This window comes from Epinephelus moara, chromosome 7 (assembly GCF_006386435.1).
Source record: "Epinephelus moara isolate mb chromosome 7, YSFRI_EMoa_1.0, whole genome shotgun sequence".
NCBI classification, from domain to species: domain Eukaryota; kingdom Metazoa; phylum Chordata; class Actinopteri; order Perciformes; family Serranidae; genus Epinephelus; species Epinephelus moara.
The window spans coordinates 15324901-15338414 of NC_065512.1; the positions used below are offsets into that span (position 1 = coordinate 15324901).

General features: G+C 40.8%; 1 protein-coding gene across 13 annotated transcripts in view; it reads left to right on the forward strand.

The window, feature by feature from the left end:
• mycbp2 (MYC binding protein 2) overlaps nt 1-13514 on the forward strand; it is an 83122-nt gene that overhangs the window by 44288 nt on the left and 25320 nt on the right. For 10 of the 13 annotated variants that reach the window (XM_050049103.1, XM_050049107.1, XM_050049109.1 and 7 more), the window contains 16 exons: nt 1277-1455; nt 1545-1687; nt 1799-1899; nt 1987-2205; nt 2296-2518; nt 4385-4503; nt 4704-4791; nt 4924-4973; nt 5083-5255; nt 5430-5574; nt 5675-5881; nt 6118-6173; nt 6250-6365; nt 6458-6555; nt 9061-9177; nt 10441-10581. In XM_050049103.1, the coding sequence (XP_049905060.1) occupies nt 1277-1455; nt 1545-1687; nt 1799-1899; nt 1987-2205; nt 2296-2518; nt 4385-4503; nt 4704-4791; nt 4924-4973; nt 5083-5255; nt 5430-5574; nt 5675-5881; nt 6118-6173; nt 6250-6365; nt 6458-6555; nt 9061-9177; nt 10441-10581 (2175 nt within the window). The remainder of the gene's footprint in view (nt 1-1276; nt 1456-1544; nt 1688-1798; nt 1900-1986; nt 2206-2295; nt 2519-4384; nt 4504-4703; nt 4792-4923; nt 4974-5082; nt 5256-5429; nt 5575-5674; nt 5882-6117; nt 6174-6249; nt 6366-6457; nt 6556-9060; nt 9178-10440; nt 10582-13514) is intronic. The other 3 variants (XM_050049113.1, XM_050049114.1, XM_050049116.1) reach the window with 1 other exon arrangement.

A 13514-nucleotide genomic window follows, 5' to 3' on the forward strand; every position in this document is an offset into this window, starting at 1 on the left:
GGATGGGCTAAGGGGGACTTCTCCTTATACTGCACCTTTTTTCATCAGGGGACACTGAATGATTTTCAGACATTAACAAGACTACACTGGTTAAATAATTGTGACTTTTTTTTTGGTACACCATTACATAAAATAGTTCTATGTTAGAGAGTTAAAGGGGTTGAAAACAACATTGAAAGTTGTTCTAGGGCCTATAGGACAGATTCAGGGCTTCAAATGATTTCAGGACCACACAGGGAATTTAAGGAGGTTGAAAAAGCAAGTACCAACATGAAAGGTAACATAACAGTTGCATTTCAGAGGATATCTGGACAGAATGTTGTAAATGTAAAATAGAAAGTATCAAGCTCAGCTTTATAGAGTGTTTGGCTGGAAGAGTCACTTGTCACTCAGGCTCTTAAAGCTACTGGAGAAACTGTGGCTCCCAGTAAGCCAATCACTACCACTTGTTTTGGGCCTGTCAAAAAGTAAATGCTTCTTTGGCAACAGATTTATACAGAATAAGTAACTATATGTGTGACAAATATTACATTTAAGTGGGACGAACTCTTACTTCTAACATCTACAAATACTAAAACAAAATACTGATTGTAGCTGTTAAAAAGCAATTACAAAGAAATAGATTGTGCCAGAAACCCCATCTTTAGGGAAATATTATGATATAATTTACCCTGCACACTGCTCTTGCTTAGCACGACAATTTATTGGTTGTACAAACATTTCGGTCCCTCTAGACTTCGTCAAGGGTATTGAAATATCTAATGTCTTCTATTATCTCCAGTGGATGATATTCCTAAGATGTGAAGTTCCCCTAGTGTTTTGGTCCCTCTGGTCCAAAATGTTAGTTTAACAAATAAGTTGTAATGCTGAGCAAGAGCAGTGTGTGGGATCCATTTGAGACAGTATGCAAGTCCATTTGAGACAGAGTTGGATGGGCGAAGATGTGCGTTGAAACATGATATGAAATCTTTGTAAAGGAAATAATTACCTTCATAAAGAGGATCCAGGATTAAATTTAAGGAAATTTGGAAGAAGTGAAAATTGTATATTACTCCGAAACTCCTTTCTTTTGTTTAAATTCAATTCTATTTATTTGTCTTAAGTGAAAAATGCTGCATGTTCTATGTTTGTTTTCAATAGTTACATTGTAAAAACCTGATAAAGATAAAGATAAATCACTGTGTAAAAGTATCTAACTAAACATGACTGTGTGAACTGTTGATATTAAGGATAAAAATAAATAAAATGCATGTCTTACTGATTTATTATGTTGCAGGAGGGTGTCAAGTACGCTGTGCGATTGCGGAACTATGGCAGCCGGACAGCCAATGGAGATGGAGGTATGACCACAGTGCAGTGCTCTGATGGCGTGTCCTTCACCTTCAGCACCTGCAGCTTGAGTAGCAACGGCACCAACCAGACCAGAGGGCAGATCCCACAGATTCTCTACTACAGGTAAACACAAAGGCAGCATTTTGTCATATTTAATCTCACAAGTATTTGGGTTTTGATTTTTCTGACTTGAATGTTTCTCGTGGCTCCAGGAGTGAGTATGACGGGGATCTCCAGTCTCAGCTGCTGAGCAAAGCCAATGAGGAGGACAAGAACTGTAGCAGAGCTCTGTCTGTGGTCAGCGCCGTGGTCAGAGCTGCAAAGGACCTGCTTCACAGAGCTTTTGCTGTCGATGGTAAGCACAACAAACATGTATTACAAAAGCATTGCTGTAGAGCCATTTGTGTTGAATTTGGATTGTACCTGTTCAGCCTCTCTTCAGTTTAATGTCCTTTATTATCTCCAGTGGATGATATCCCTGAGCTGTTAAGTTCCTCCAGCCTGTTCTCCATGCTCCTGCCCCTTATCCTGGCTTACATCGGCCCTGTCGCTGCATCTGTACCTAAGGTAAGAGGTCAAACCAGGAGGGCAAACCTAAATTGTCTGTCTCTGATGTGGCATTGTGTGTTGAAATACCTCTTGTTCCTCATCCAGGCTGCTGTCGAGGTCTTTGGACTTGTCCAGGAGCTGTTACCTGCTGTCTCTGCCCTCAACCAAAAGTACGCCCCACCCACCTTCAATCCTAACCAGTCAACAGACAGCACGACTGGCAACCAGCCTGAGCAGGGCCTGTCTGCTTGCACCACCTCAAACCACTACGCAGTCATTGAGAGTGACCACCCGTACAAACAAGCCGGCGTCACACAGTACAGGGTAAGGTGTCCTATGGCATGCTAAATAAGAAAAAGTAAATGACACAGATATAATTTAATTCTAAACTAATCTCGTCTCACCTTGCCTCAGGTATCGTTTCCAGACTGTGTCCGCTGGACCACCATTGAGTTTGATCAGCAGTGCGGCACTGCGCAGCCAGAGGACGTCCTACGCCTGCTCATCCCCAGCCGGACCCTCCACCTGTCCAGCCTGGGGGGCAAACCTTTGATCCATGACACCATCAACACCTGGACGGAGCTCAAGAAGTTCTCAGGCTCCACGGGCTGGCCGACCACCGTACTAGTGCTGCCAGGTAAGAGAGCATTGAACATTTATGAACATCACGACTGCTGTTTTGACGATAACAGAATCACAATAAATCCTAAAGTTCCAAAAGCAGAGAGACTCAATTTAATATACAGCAGTGAGGTAGAATAAAAACAGTTTACCAAATTAAATAAAAGATACGTTCCTTATTTTAAAATCAAGTTATCAACCTTTATGAAGACAATTACACTTGGCAACTTCTGCTTTTCGCTGTAAGTGCTTTTTAACATCATCACTGGCTAATAAGTGATAAGATAAAGATGTTGCGCTTTTCTGATATTTAACTTCATCAGCACTGAGACTGCTTGTAGCAGTATTTGACATTCATTTTCATTTGAAGTGTTTGTTAGACTTGAAATTCAGGCTTGCCTGAAGTTCGGCTGGATGGCCAATCATGGCCTGTGGCTGGTGTTTCAAAATATACTATATGTAGCTCACCACCCAATATTTGTTTACTCAAGCAAGTTCACTTTGCATTTTTTCCATTAGCCTCACGATGGCAGGACTGTCAAACAGTTTGTAGACATGCACCAAGTATTAACTACGCAGATGGAACAAATAATTTTCATAAACAGACAGTAAACAAACAAACAGTTACCTAGCAACAGGCATTTCTGGCTCAGTATGAGACATGGCCACAGCAAAGAAGCATGAACTCGACAGTGAGGGCTGCTGCTTTCAGGAGCGATGGAAAAGTAAATACTTTTTTACTGCAAGATGAAACAGTTGCGTTTGTCTTATGTGATTTTTGTTAATAACAAAAATAGTTTCACATTAATTCATCTGGCACCTGTTAACCCTTTGAAACCTTGGCTTGATCTCTTTTAAAAACATGGGAAGACAGCAATGAACAACAAAAGAAATTTAGCAACAAATTAGTAAAAAGAGAAAATTGAAAACAAGAAAAATTTGTAAGATTAAAAAAAAGAAAAGTTAAAAACAAGGAAATTACCTTGAAAGAGTGCTCAAAAATTAATTTTAAAATGGAATAATTCTAATATTTATAAATCTATTTTTTCTAGCTTTTTCTATTTTTTTTGTAGTTTTTTTTTTAATATAATTTTCTATATCTTCAAAAAAAATTTTTTTTTTTTTTTTGCAATTTGTGGGACAATTCTTACCAAGTTGCTCAGTGCCTTTTTTCTCATGTTTTTGAAAGAAATCGCTCCAGTTTGCTCAGGGAGGATTCAAAGGGTCAAATACTTGCGTAATGCATCTGAAAGCAGCACCAGAAAAGTTTTCAAAGGGAAAAAAAAGTTTGGATACTCCTGTGAAAGCAGTCATCCCAAACATTTATTAAAAAGGTCTGGAAAAGCATGCAGCTTTATTATACTCTTGACAGGATAATAACTTGCTAAGCTAGCATGTATTGCCCAACCAACTTTATTGCCCTGAAGCTGGCCTGTAAAGCTGCAGTCTGGTATGATGTGCTACATATGTGTCTTAATGGGGAAACTGAGGGTAGAAATTTCCAAAAGCTGCCTCTACTGTGGTGAGCAAAAAGGCAGATTCTGTACTGAGCAACAGGCAAACACGTATTCTTTATTGAGTCAATGCATTAATGGATAAATTGACAGAACTAACGATAATCACGAAGAAATGTGCAGTATGATGGAGCATAAACAAGTAGTGATTGAGCAATAACACCCCTCTAAACAGTTATTCTTCCAACCTAGTTATAATTCATTGGTCTAAATTGTTCTCATATGTGCTTTAATCTCCTCACTGATGCTTCACTGAGCCACCTGCCACAGCAGGCAGCCATTAGTTTACCAGTGATTACCAACATAACTCTGCCCACCTGTCATTCGTTTCTTTTCATCTTTGAGTTTTCTGTCCTCTTTACTTTCAGGAAACGAAGTTCTGTTCTCACTGGAAACAGCCTCGGACTACGTTAAAGATGAGAAGGCTTGCTTTTATGGCTTCAAGTGTGTGGCTGTGGGATATGAGTTCAACCCTGGCCCCGATGAGGTACAGAGACACTCATGTATCCCTCTGTCATTTGTGTAGCAGGCTGGTCTTCCATCTGTCTCTGTAATGAGTCTGAGATTCCTTAGATCTCATGACTGAGCTATGTCATCTGTTAAATGTTAAGTTTGTTCATTGTTCCAGGTAGAAAAAATGTTGAATTTTACAATACCTTTATAAGCATAGCATTATGGACGTTTCAGGGTATCATCCAGCTGGAGAAAGAGTTGGCCTACCTGGGTAGTGTGTGTGCTGCAGCTCTGATGAAGAAGGACCTGGCGCTCCCTATAGGTATGGAAAACAGTGGATGAGATGAATTTGCTGTGATGATACACGTTGTGTGTGTTACTGCTGGCTGCAAATTAATATTGTATAACATATCGAGTAAATAATTAATTTGTTATTCTAATTTTTTAATTCAAGGTAATGAATTAGAGGAGGATCTTGAGATTCTTGAGGAAGCCTCTCTTCAGGTGTGTCATCTCTTAAATTCAGAAATATTCTTTTGGACTTATTGTGGTCTTGTGAGAAGGCTTTTTGTGTCTTCCCTCCTTGACTCTTATTTCCTTTGACCTCACTCAGGTGTGCAAGGCCCACTCAGGGATCCTGGGGAAGGGTCTGGCCTTGTCTCACTCCCCCACCATCCTGGAGGCCCTGGAGGGAAATCTGCCCCTGCACCTCCAAACCAATGAGCACTCTTTCCTTGAGGATTTCATCACGTGTGTGCAGTCCTCAAGCGGAGGACGTCTGGCAAGGTAAGGGTTTGTCTTGTCAAGTCTAGCTAATTCACGAGAGCAGAATATGAACTATGCATTTTACGTTTTGAAATGTGACTTGTTTGAAAATTTTAGCTTTCCCTCTGTAATTTAAGTGTTGATTGATGACTCTCTCATTACAAATTTACAACCCTGTCCTTTCCCTCCGTCCAGGTGGCTGCAGCCAGACTCCTACGCAGACCCCCAGAAGACATCTCTGATCCTGAACAAAGATGACATACGCTGTGGATGGCCGACCACTGTGGTCGTACAGACCAAAGACCAGTATGGAGATGTGGTGCACGTTCCTCACATGAAGGTCAGGATGATTGGCTTTTCTGCTTCCAAGACATAAATATTTTATATTTGTATAAATGGAACGACAGAATCATTGTGTTTCTTATCTCTCTCATGTCCAGGTGGAGGTAAAGGCCGTACCTGTTTCACAGAAGAAGTCGATGCAGCCTGACAATGTGAAGAGGCTGCAGCGGTTACCTGGAAGCTCCTCACCTTCGTCCTCTGGCCCTGACCTAACCTTTGGTGGTTTGCCGATGCCCAAACTGGAGGCCACATACGAGCCCATGATCGTGAAAGAGGCTCGATACATTGCTATTACCATGATGAAGGTCAGCCTCTTGTAATTGGCTCATAACTCTTACTATGTAAAATAAGATTATTATGATAAGATAAAATTTAATTGGAGAAGAAATAAAGGAGTGTTAACTGTCTGAATAAAGACATGAAGATTAAAATGGCTGAATAACAGCCAAATATTTAATATAAACATAATTTATAGAGTTTCAAGAGCCTGGGATACACATCATAGACCTGTTAATAAGTTTTGTACTCTTGTCTTTTACAGGCTTATGAAAACTACTCATTTGAAGAGCTGCGCTTTGCTTCCCCTACCCCAAAGAGGTAAGTAAGGTGCTGAAGAAACAAAAACACATTTTCCAGTAAGATACAATCTACTTATAGATCATTTCCCACACAGACCCAGCGAGAACATGCTGATTCGTGCCAACACTGATGGAACCTACAGCGCCAACTGGACTCCAGGAGCCGTCGGACTCTATACAATTCATGTCACCATTGATGGCATTGAAATAGGTATGTCGATGTAATTGCTCAAGTATTTCTGTCACAGTGAATAGAGGCTGTGCACTGACGACCATCACCAAACCCCCCTTCTTTTCTTTTAGATGCTGGTCTGGAGGTAGAAGTCAAAGACCCTCCCAAAGGCATGATACCACCTGGCACTCAGATGGTCAAACCAAAGGCTGAACCTCAGCCAAGCAAGGTGAGCTTTTTCTTTTGATTACCCAACCAAGGGGGCATGAACATGCTCATAAACACACCTGTGTGCTCATAAACACACCTGTTAGCACCTGCATGCTTGCTTGCAGTCACCCATCAAATACACCAGAGACCAGGAATGGTTTGCCCTGTCTTATTCACCTGTCAACTCCAATTTGTGGCTTTAATTAAACTCTCACCCTAAAAGCCGCATTAAAGAAGTAGTAGATTACGTTTTTGCTTTAACTTATCATTATGAACTAAATGTTGATTGCACAATGTAATGGCTTTAGAATAATGACTCCATCATCATTTAGACTGGTTCCCTATAAGTCTTACTTTCACTATACAATTCTATCTGCCTCCTGGGAAAATGAATGCTCAAGTTACGACACAAAGGAAGTTTGTCATTCATTGTGCAACAAAAACAGGAAGGGGAAAGCGCTTTTGTTTTCCCCGGTAGTTATCTGTAGCTATCCCCAGTTATAAAAGAGTATCAATGTAGGTTCTTTGCAGTTACTATCCCCAGTAGCAGAAATGGCGGATGGTGGAACAGCCAAAAGAACTGAACCAACTTTGGTGGTTGCTAGGTTGTAAAGAAAACACAAAGCATATCTTTGTGACAGCAAAGCGCCAAGGATTCTATTTAGAAATGCCGGGGGGGGGTTGTGTATTTCTACTTTAAGCAACACTGAGACAAGGAACTCCCTGTTATGTGAAAGGGTTATTAGTGCTGCCCACTCACACTGAGAATCATCTTATTTTGCACCTCTGTGCAGCTTTTAGCTGTTTCCACCTGCTTGTTTTTATGCCTCCGTACCAGCAATAGCCGTTGCTAGAAGGAACATGTTTTCGGGTTGTCTGTCCATGTGTTCGTACGACCCAGTCTTGTGAACACAATATCTCAAGAAAGCCTTGAGGGAATTTCTTCAAATTGGCACAACGTCACTGTGACCTCACAAAACATGTTTTTGAACATAACTTAAGAATTCATAGCCTAATCATGACAAAAGTTCACACAAATGTCTGATAGGATAAAATCATGAAGTGATGACATTTTATATCCAAAAGGTCGAAGGTCAGCTTCACTGTGACATCATAATATTCTGCATAAAACACTTTTCTGGCCATTTCTGAACTTCATATCTCAGGAACAGAAGGGGACGCGTTTGGCCAGATTCTGAATTAGTGACACTAATCTTGAAATTGTGCTGATTGTATAGATCATCTGTGCTGTTGGGGGGAAGATGTGAAGCATCCGTGTTAAAACAGGCATGGATTTAAACTGTAAGAAAAACTTGACTGGTGTGCGGTGACATACAACGGCAGGGTGGTAATTCTAGTTTTTTGTTGGTCTGACACACTAATGCTGGTCCATAGAAAGCGATGAACAAAAACTGATGGTAAGCTATCTGTCCAGTGTAAGGTGATGGAAATCCAGAATAAGCTTGACATTTGGAGAGGTAAAGCAAGGTCAGATATTTTTAGCAAGACTTGGCAGACTAAACCAGTACTACAAGTCTCCGACCTCCTTTGTATTCATTAGATGATAAGAAGGAGAACTCCACTGAGATGTTGCTTTAATTTGTTGAGTGTGCAAATAAGCAATTGTCATATACTGCATTAAAGCTAATCCCTGTGAGTTTATTGAGTCTTTTTGTCACGTTGTTGTAGGCCTGGGCAATATGTTAATGTTATATTGACTTGTGTTATAAGACTAGATATCATTAGATTTTGGATATCGTAATATTGTCAGTGTTGTTCCTGGTTTTAAAGGCTGCATTACAGCAGTCAGTAGTCAACCCTACAATATTGTCGACATTGAGGAAATTGCTTTTATCATCGAGGTATTTAATTTTCTTCCTATCACCCAGCCCTACTTTGTGGTAGAAAATCCCAGTGTAGATTTAAATATGGTTATTTGCGGTACCCGGGTTATAGTGTATATGTAAACACACTGACTGTTGGCACTGTATCTCAACCTCGTCATCTATTCAAGCTGCAGTGATTTATTATTACTCATATTAACAAGAGTAATCAAAAGAGTGATTTCAAATTTCGTCACATGCAGATGATGCATTAAACTGATATTAGGCATGTTGGGGTCATCATCATTTGTGAAACTTGTCCTGTTTTGATTTTTCAATACATAATGGGGAAACAAGCAAAATTACGCACCTTAAATTCGCACTTTTTACATTCCTTCTTAACGTGTGTTCCATGGTTTTCCACACACCAGTATGAATGTGAATTGGAGTAACAAAACAAACGTCATCCAACTGGTGCTGCTGAAAATACATCTCTTAAAGTTTCCACATCTTTCGCTGTTTGTATGTGTGTACTTGGAAGCAGGCTCTGTGTGGGTTAACGCATGCTATCTCCCACAGTCGACTTGTCCTGCTTCCTCTTCTCTCTCCTCCTGCTGCCCACTTCTTGTCTTTGTTTTTTCTTTCTTTATATCCTTTGCCTCTGCTGCTCACGGTCTCCATCTCCCCTCTGCTTCTCTCAGGTCCGCAAATTTGTGTCCAAGGACAGCGCAGGCCTGCGTGTGCGTAGTCACCCCTCCCTGCAGAGTGAACAGATAGGCATAGTGCATGTCAATGGCACCATCACTTTCACTGACGAGGTAATTGACTCTAGACCAGGCAGAATATAAGTTGTGTTATATAAGTAGACCAGCTGGAGCACAACTTATTTCTTTTATTCTGTTTCCATAGTTCTTCTTTTAATCAGTAAGGACAGAATAATAAATATTGTAATCTTTTTTTGTCTAGATTACTAGTTTTAAGTAGTTTTGAATCCTGCTTCGTGGCTTCTGTGTATTATATGTTATTACCTCTTCTAATTATGATAATTACTTTTCTTTTAAAGCTTATAAATTTGTTGCTCTTACTTTAATTTGCTTCATTCTCTTGCAAAGCACTCTGAGGCTACATGAAAGGCTTGAGCACCAGCACCATAAATCAAAAGGATGTGATGCATTTAAAAAACTTAAAACGAAACTTAAAATCAAAGCATTACATAAAGGTCCAGTGTGTAAGCTTTAGGGGGATTTAGTGACATCTAGTGGTGATGATTACCGATTTCAAGCAGCTGGAACTTCTTCCGGTTAGAATTCCTGCAGTGTTGATTGTTCAGGAGGGGTTTTTTTGGTTTGAAAATACAGGCCAGTGTGGCAGCGATGCAGAAATCCGCTCGGGACTAGAAAACATCAGCAAGGAGATAAGAGGTTTAAAAGCTGAGATGAACGCTGACCAAAAAAAAAACAGTTTCAAATGGGAAAAACATCAGTGTTTTTCCAACACTCTTGTGGATTGTCTTCTGACTATGGTAACCAACGCAAAAACACATTGCCGCTGTCTAGTGCCAGTGTTTGGTTTGTCCGTTCTGGGTTACTGTAGAGACAAGGCAGTGCAACCTGGCAATTTCAGTAGATGAGGAGCAGCTCCCTATGTAGACAAATGGCTCATTCTAAGGTAACGAAAAAGCAACGATTCTTATTTTCAGGCGATTATACACTAAAGAAAACATACTTATTATATTATATACATTTTCTGCCAATATATCCCCCTAAATCCTACACACTGGAACTTTAATGATTGTACTGAAACAAAACACATATTCAGCATATTTGCCAGTCCTGAACAATATCTGTTCTCATACCCTTTAGCCTTCAGCACACCTGACATTTTCTATATGTCTTATGTCAACCCTGCTATGACCTCAATTTACTCTCCTCTAATTTGACTTGAGACTTTCTTGCAACCTCAGAGGTGGTGTGTGGGTGTATGTGTGTGTGAGGGTGTGTGTGTGAGGGTGCTGCCCATCCTGTTTCCATAGTAACAGGACGGCATGGCTCTGCTCTGCTCTGTTGCTTGTTTTCCCGTAGATCCACAATGATGATGGTGTGTGGCTCAGGCTCAATGATGAAACAGTAAAGAAGTATGTTCCCAGCATGAATGGGTACACTGAAGCCTGGTGCCTCTCTTTTAACCAGCACCTGGGCCGGAGCCTACTGGTCCCAGCCGACGTAAGTAGAAGAAGGCCTGCCGAGCAGTCTGTCCCACTTTAATAATGACAGAGGCTCCTGTGCTGTTCATTGGGGGGGGGGGGAGCTCAGAGATCATCTTTATTGTTTGACAATAATGGTTTTTCAAGGACTCTGGTGTTTGGCGCCCACTCCCCAAATGTACCCGCAGCATGGTAACTTGAGAACTTCACCAGAGTTTAACTGTTGGGGTGTTCTCTTGCATGAAACATCAACTTGAGCAACACTGAGTATGAAATGTTCACTAACGCACTGTACAAAGGAAACAGCAGCTGGGAGCATGCATGCATTAACTCATGTATGAAGGCAGAAAGTTTAACATAAAGTAACCACAGCACTTGGAAATGCTCACATGCTTAGGTTAGTATATGAGTAGTGCATTGAAGTGAACCCCAATGCAGGAATTGACAGCCAAGGTAAAAAGGTAGTAAAGGAGCAATTTCATCCTGTGGTGAAGTTGGTTAGTCTGCACTGTTCAGTCTTCTTTCCCTCATTGCCTCTCACTCACAACCCATAAAACACTTGCACACCACGGCATGTTGAAATAATAATAAGGGTTTCTCTCACATTTTGCTCCATGCCACAAAAACCGCCACGATATGCAACAGAATAAAAAAACTAAGGAATGTGACTGGGTTTAATTTAAGATATATTACTGCAGTTAACAGTTAAGTTGTTAATATCAGGGTGGTTTTCTGTCATGAAGCAATCACTGGTCCACAAAAAGTTCTAATGGGAAATTGTACCTCTACTGCTCTACAATTCCACCTTTGCATTGGGATGCTTTAGGTGCTACGAGGCTTCCATGTAAGGTCTCTGTCTGAACAGCATGACACACTACATCATCCAAGTGGGGAATTTTTTTGGAAGTTTCTTCTTTATATGTATGGAAGGATTTGGAAATAACAACCCTGTGGTGTTTGGAGTGAAATTTTAATTTTATTTGTGCCCCGGAACGGGGTTTTGTATTTTTCTTTTCAAATGCATTTGGTCCTACACTTATTGTTAAGTGTTCAAACATGTGACTTGGCCTGTATTTGCAGTTCCTCTTGCCCCCTTTTTATCAGTGCTCCACAGTTTCTGGACAATCAGATTCTGTCCTTTCTTCTTCACCTGCTCAAACAACCTCTGATGCTGAATTCCAGAGGAGCCAAGCCAAATTTCTTTTTCTTCCAAAAAAATACACAAGCGCCTTCCCCCATCCTGTTTTCTCTCCTCTCTCGAGTCGTCTACTGTTTCTTGACTGTCTTACGATCTGTTGCTCAGAATGTCTTTAACGCTAGCCAAGGAGTCAGAGATATCGGCTTTTTGTCGTGGACTCCCTTAACTATATTCCCGCCACAGGTGAGTTGTATGGAGGGACACATAGCTTGACTGCCCCATAGCTTATCATCTATATGTGACTTTACCTGTCCTCTTGAACCCCTTGTGACTCTGTAGTCTTTCCCCACAGTGTTACAATCAGGCATAAGAGGTCGAACCACAGTTGCATGGTTGTCTGTTTTGTTAAATTTTGATGATTACAATATGTCAGCGGCCACTGGCCCATAGATTCCTGCAGTGATCACAATTACTGTTCAAGCTTGTATGTTGCATGGGGTTGAAGATACTAATGTCCAGTGTGTTGCATGAGGTCCTGACTGAAAGGCTTGTCATACGTAGTCCTGTATCCTTGTGTGTTATAGCATGCCTCCCTTTAGACTGGATGAAAATAGGTGAACATTCTGCTGATTGTCTATTGGTCATTCAACTGCATCACCACAACATTGACTGTGTTGAGTGTTGAATTCTTACGCTGTATCCACTATGAGAACATGGATCTTTAGTTATATCAAAACTTGTGTAGTGTATGTACACTACATGCATTTTAATATCAAGGGGAATAAGTGTAGTTTTGTAATACCACTGATAAGGTGGAAGTTGAGGTTTTCAGTTATCCATGTCTAGTAAAAACAAAGAGTATCTCATCTGAGCATGACAAAGCCTCTCAAAGTACTTCAAAGGAATAGTTTGACATTTTGTAAATATGCTTTCTGTTGAAAGGTTAATGAGAAGATAGATACCTCTCTCATTCTGTAAATATAAAGCTGCAGCTGGCAAGAGTGGAAACAAGGGAGAAGGTGCAAGCCTGACTGTCCTGTAACAAAGTCCACTTACCAGTACCTCTCAAGGTCACGATTTAACATGTTATATCTTGATTAATCAATACAAAAACTGAACTGCAGAAACAGCAGGTCGGGTTTTATCAGGGTTATGAGATGGACTATCTATTTGTGGGGAACAGTAACAAGAAGGTTCCAAGAACTTGAAATGCCTGGCCAAGAAATAGTCCCATCCATGACCCGGATGTAAAACTACAACTACAACTACATTTTTACACTTGGGCTCTTGTACAGATTAAACGTGGGAACTGTCTGTCACTTATTGAAGTTGCTCTTAATCCCCGTCCTCTCCTTCAGTGCCCACCAACGAAAGACACTCTTGTTTTGGAACGAGCTTTACTGTCTTGGCATTTCACCTCACTATGTTTGCGTTTTTTTCACCACTGCGTCTGCAATTTTGGTAGCTTATTCTTGGATGCAGGCTGTCACTACTTGAGTCTTGACCTTAGCAGCCCGCTGTTATTGGAACACACCCAAAAATGTCCTGAACACAGCAACATAAGAAGGAGATAAGGAAATAGAGGCAGAGGGCAGAGTGTCTGTTTGACTTGCTTTAGTTTCTTGAAGACGTTTTGTCTGTCTTCCAAGAAGCTTTTTCAGTTCTAACGCACTGGTGCGGAGTTGCAGGCTTTAAAGTCTGTGTGGGTGTGAACCCTTTCAGAGTCGTTAAGGTCACATGTGAGTCGTTGACCCACCTGGCCATCTTGTGTGTCATTAGGGTTAGATGGGTCCAGGTGTGAATGGGTGTTAATT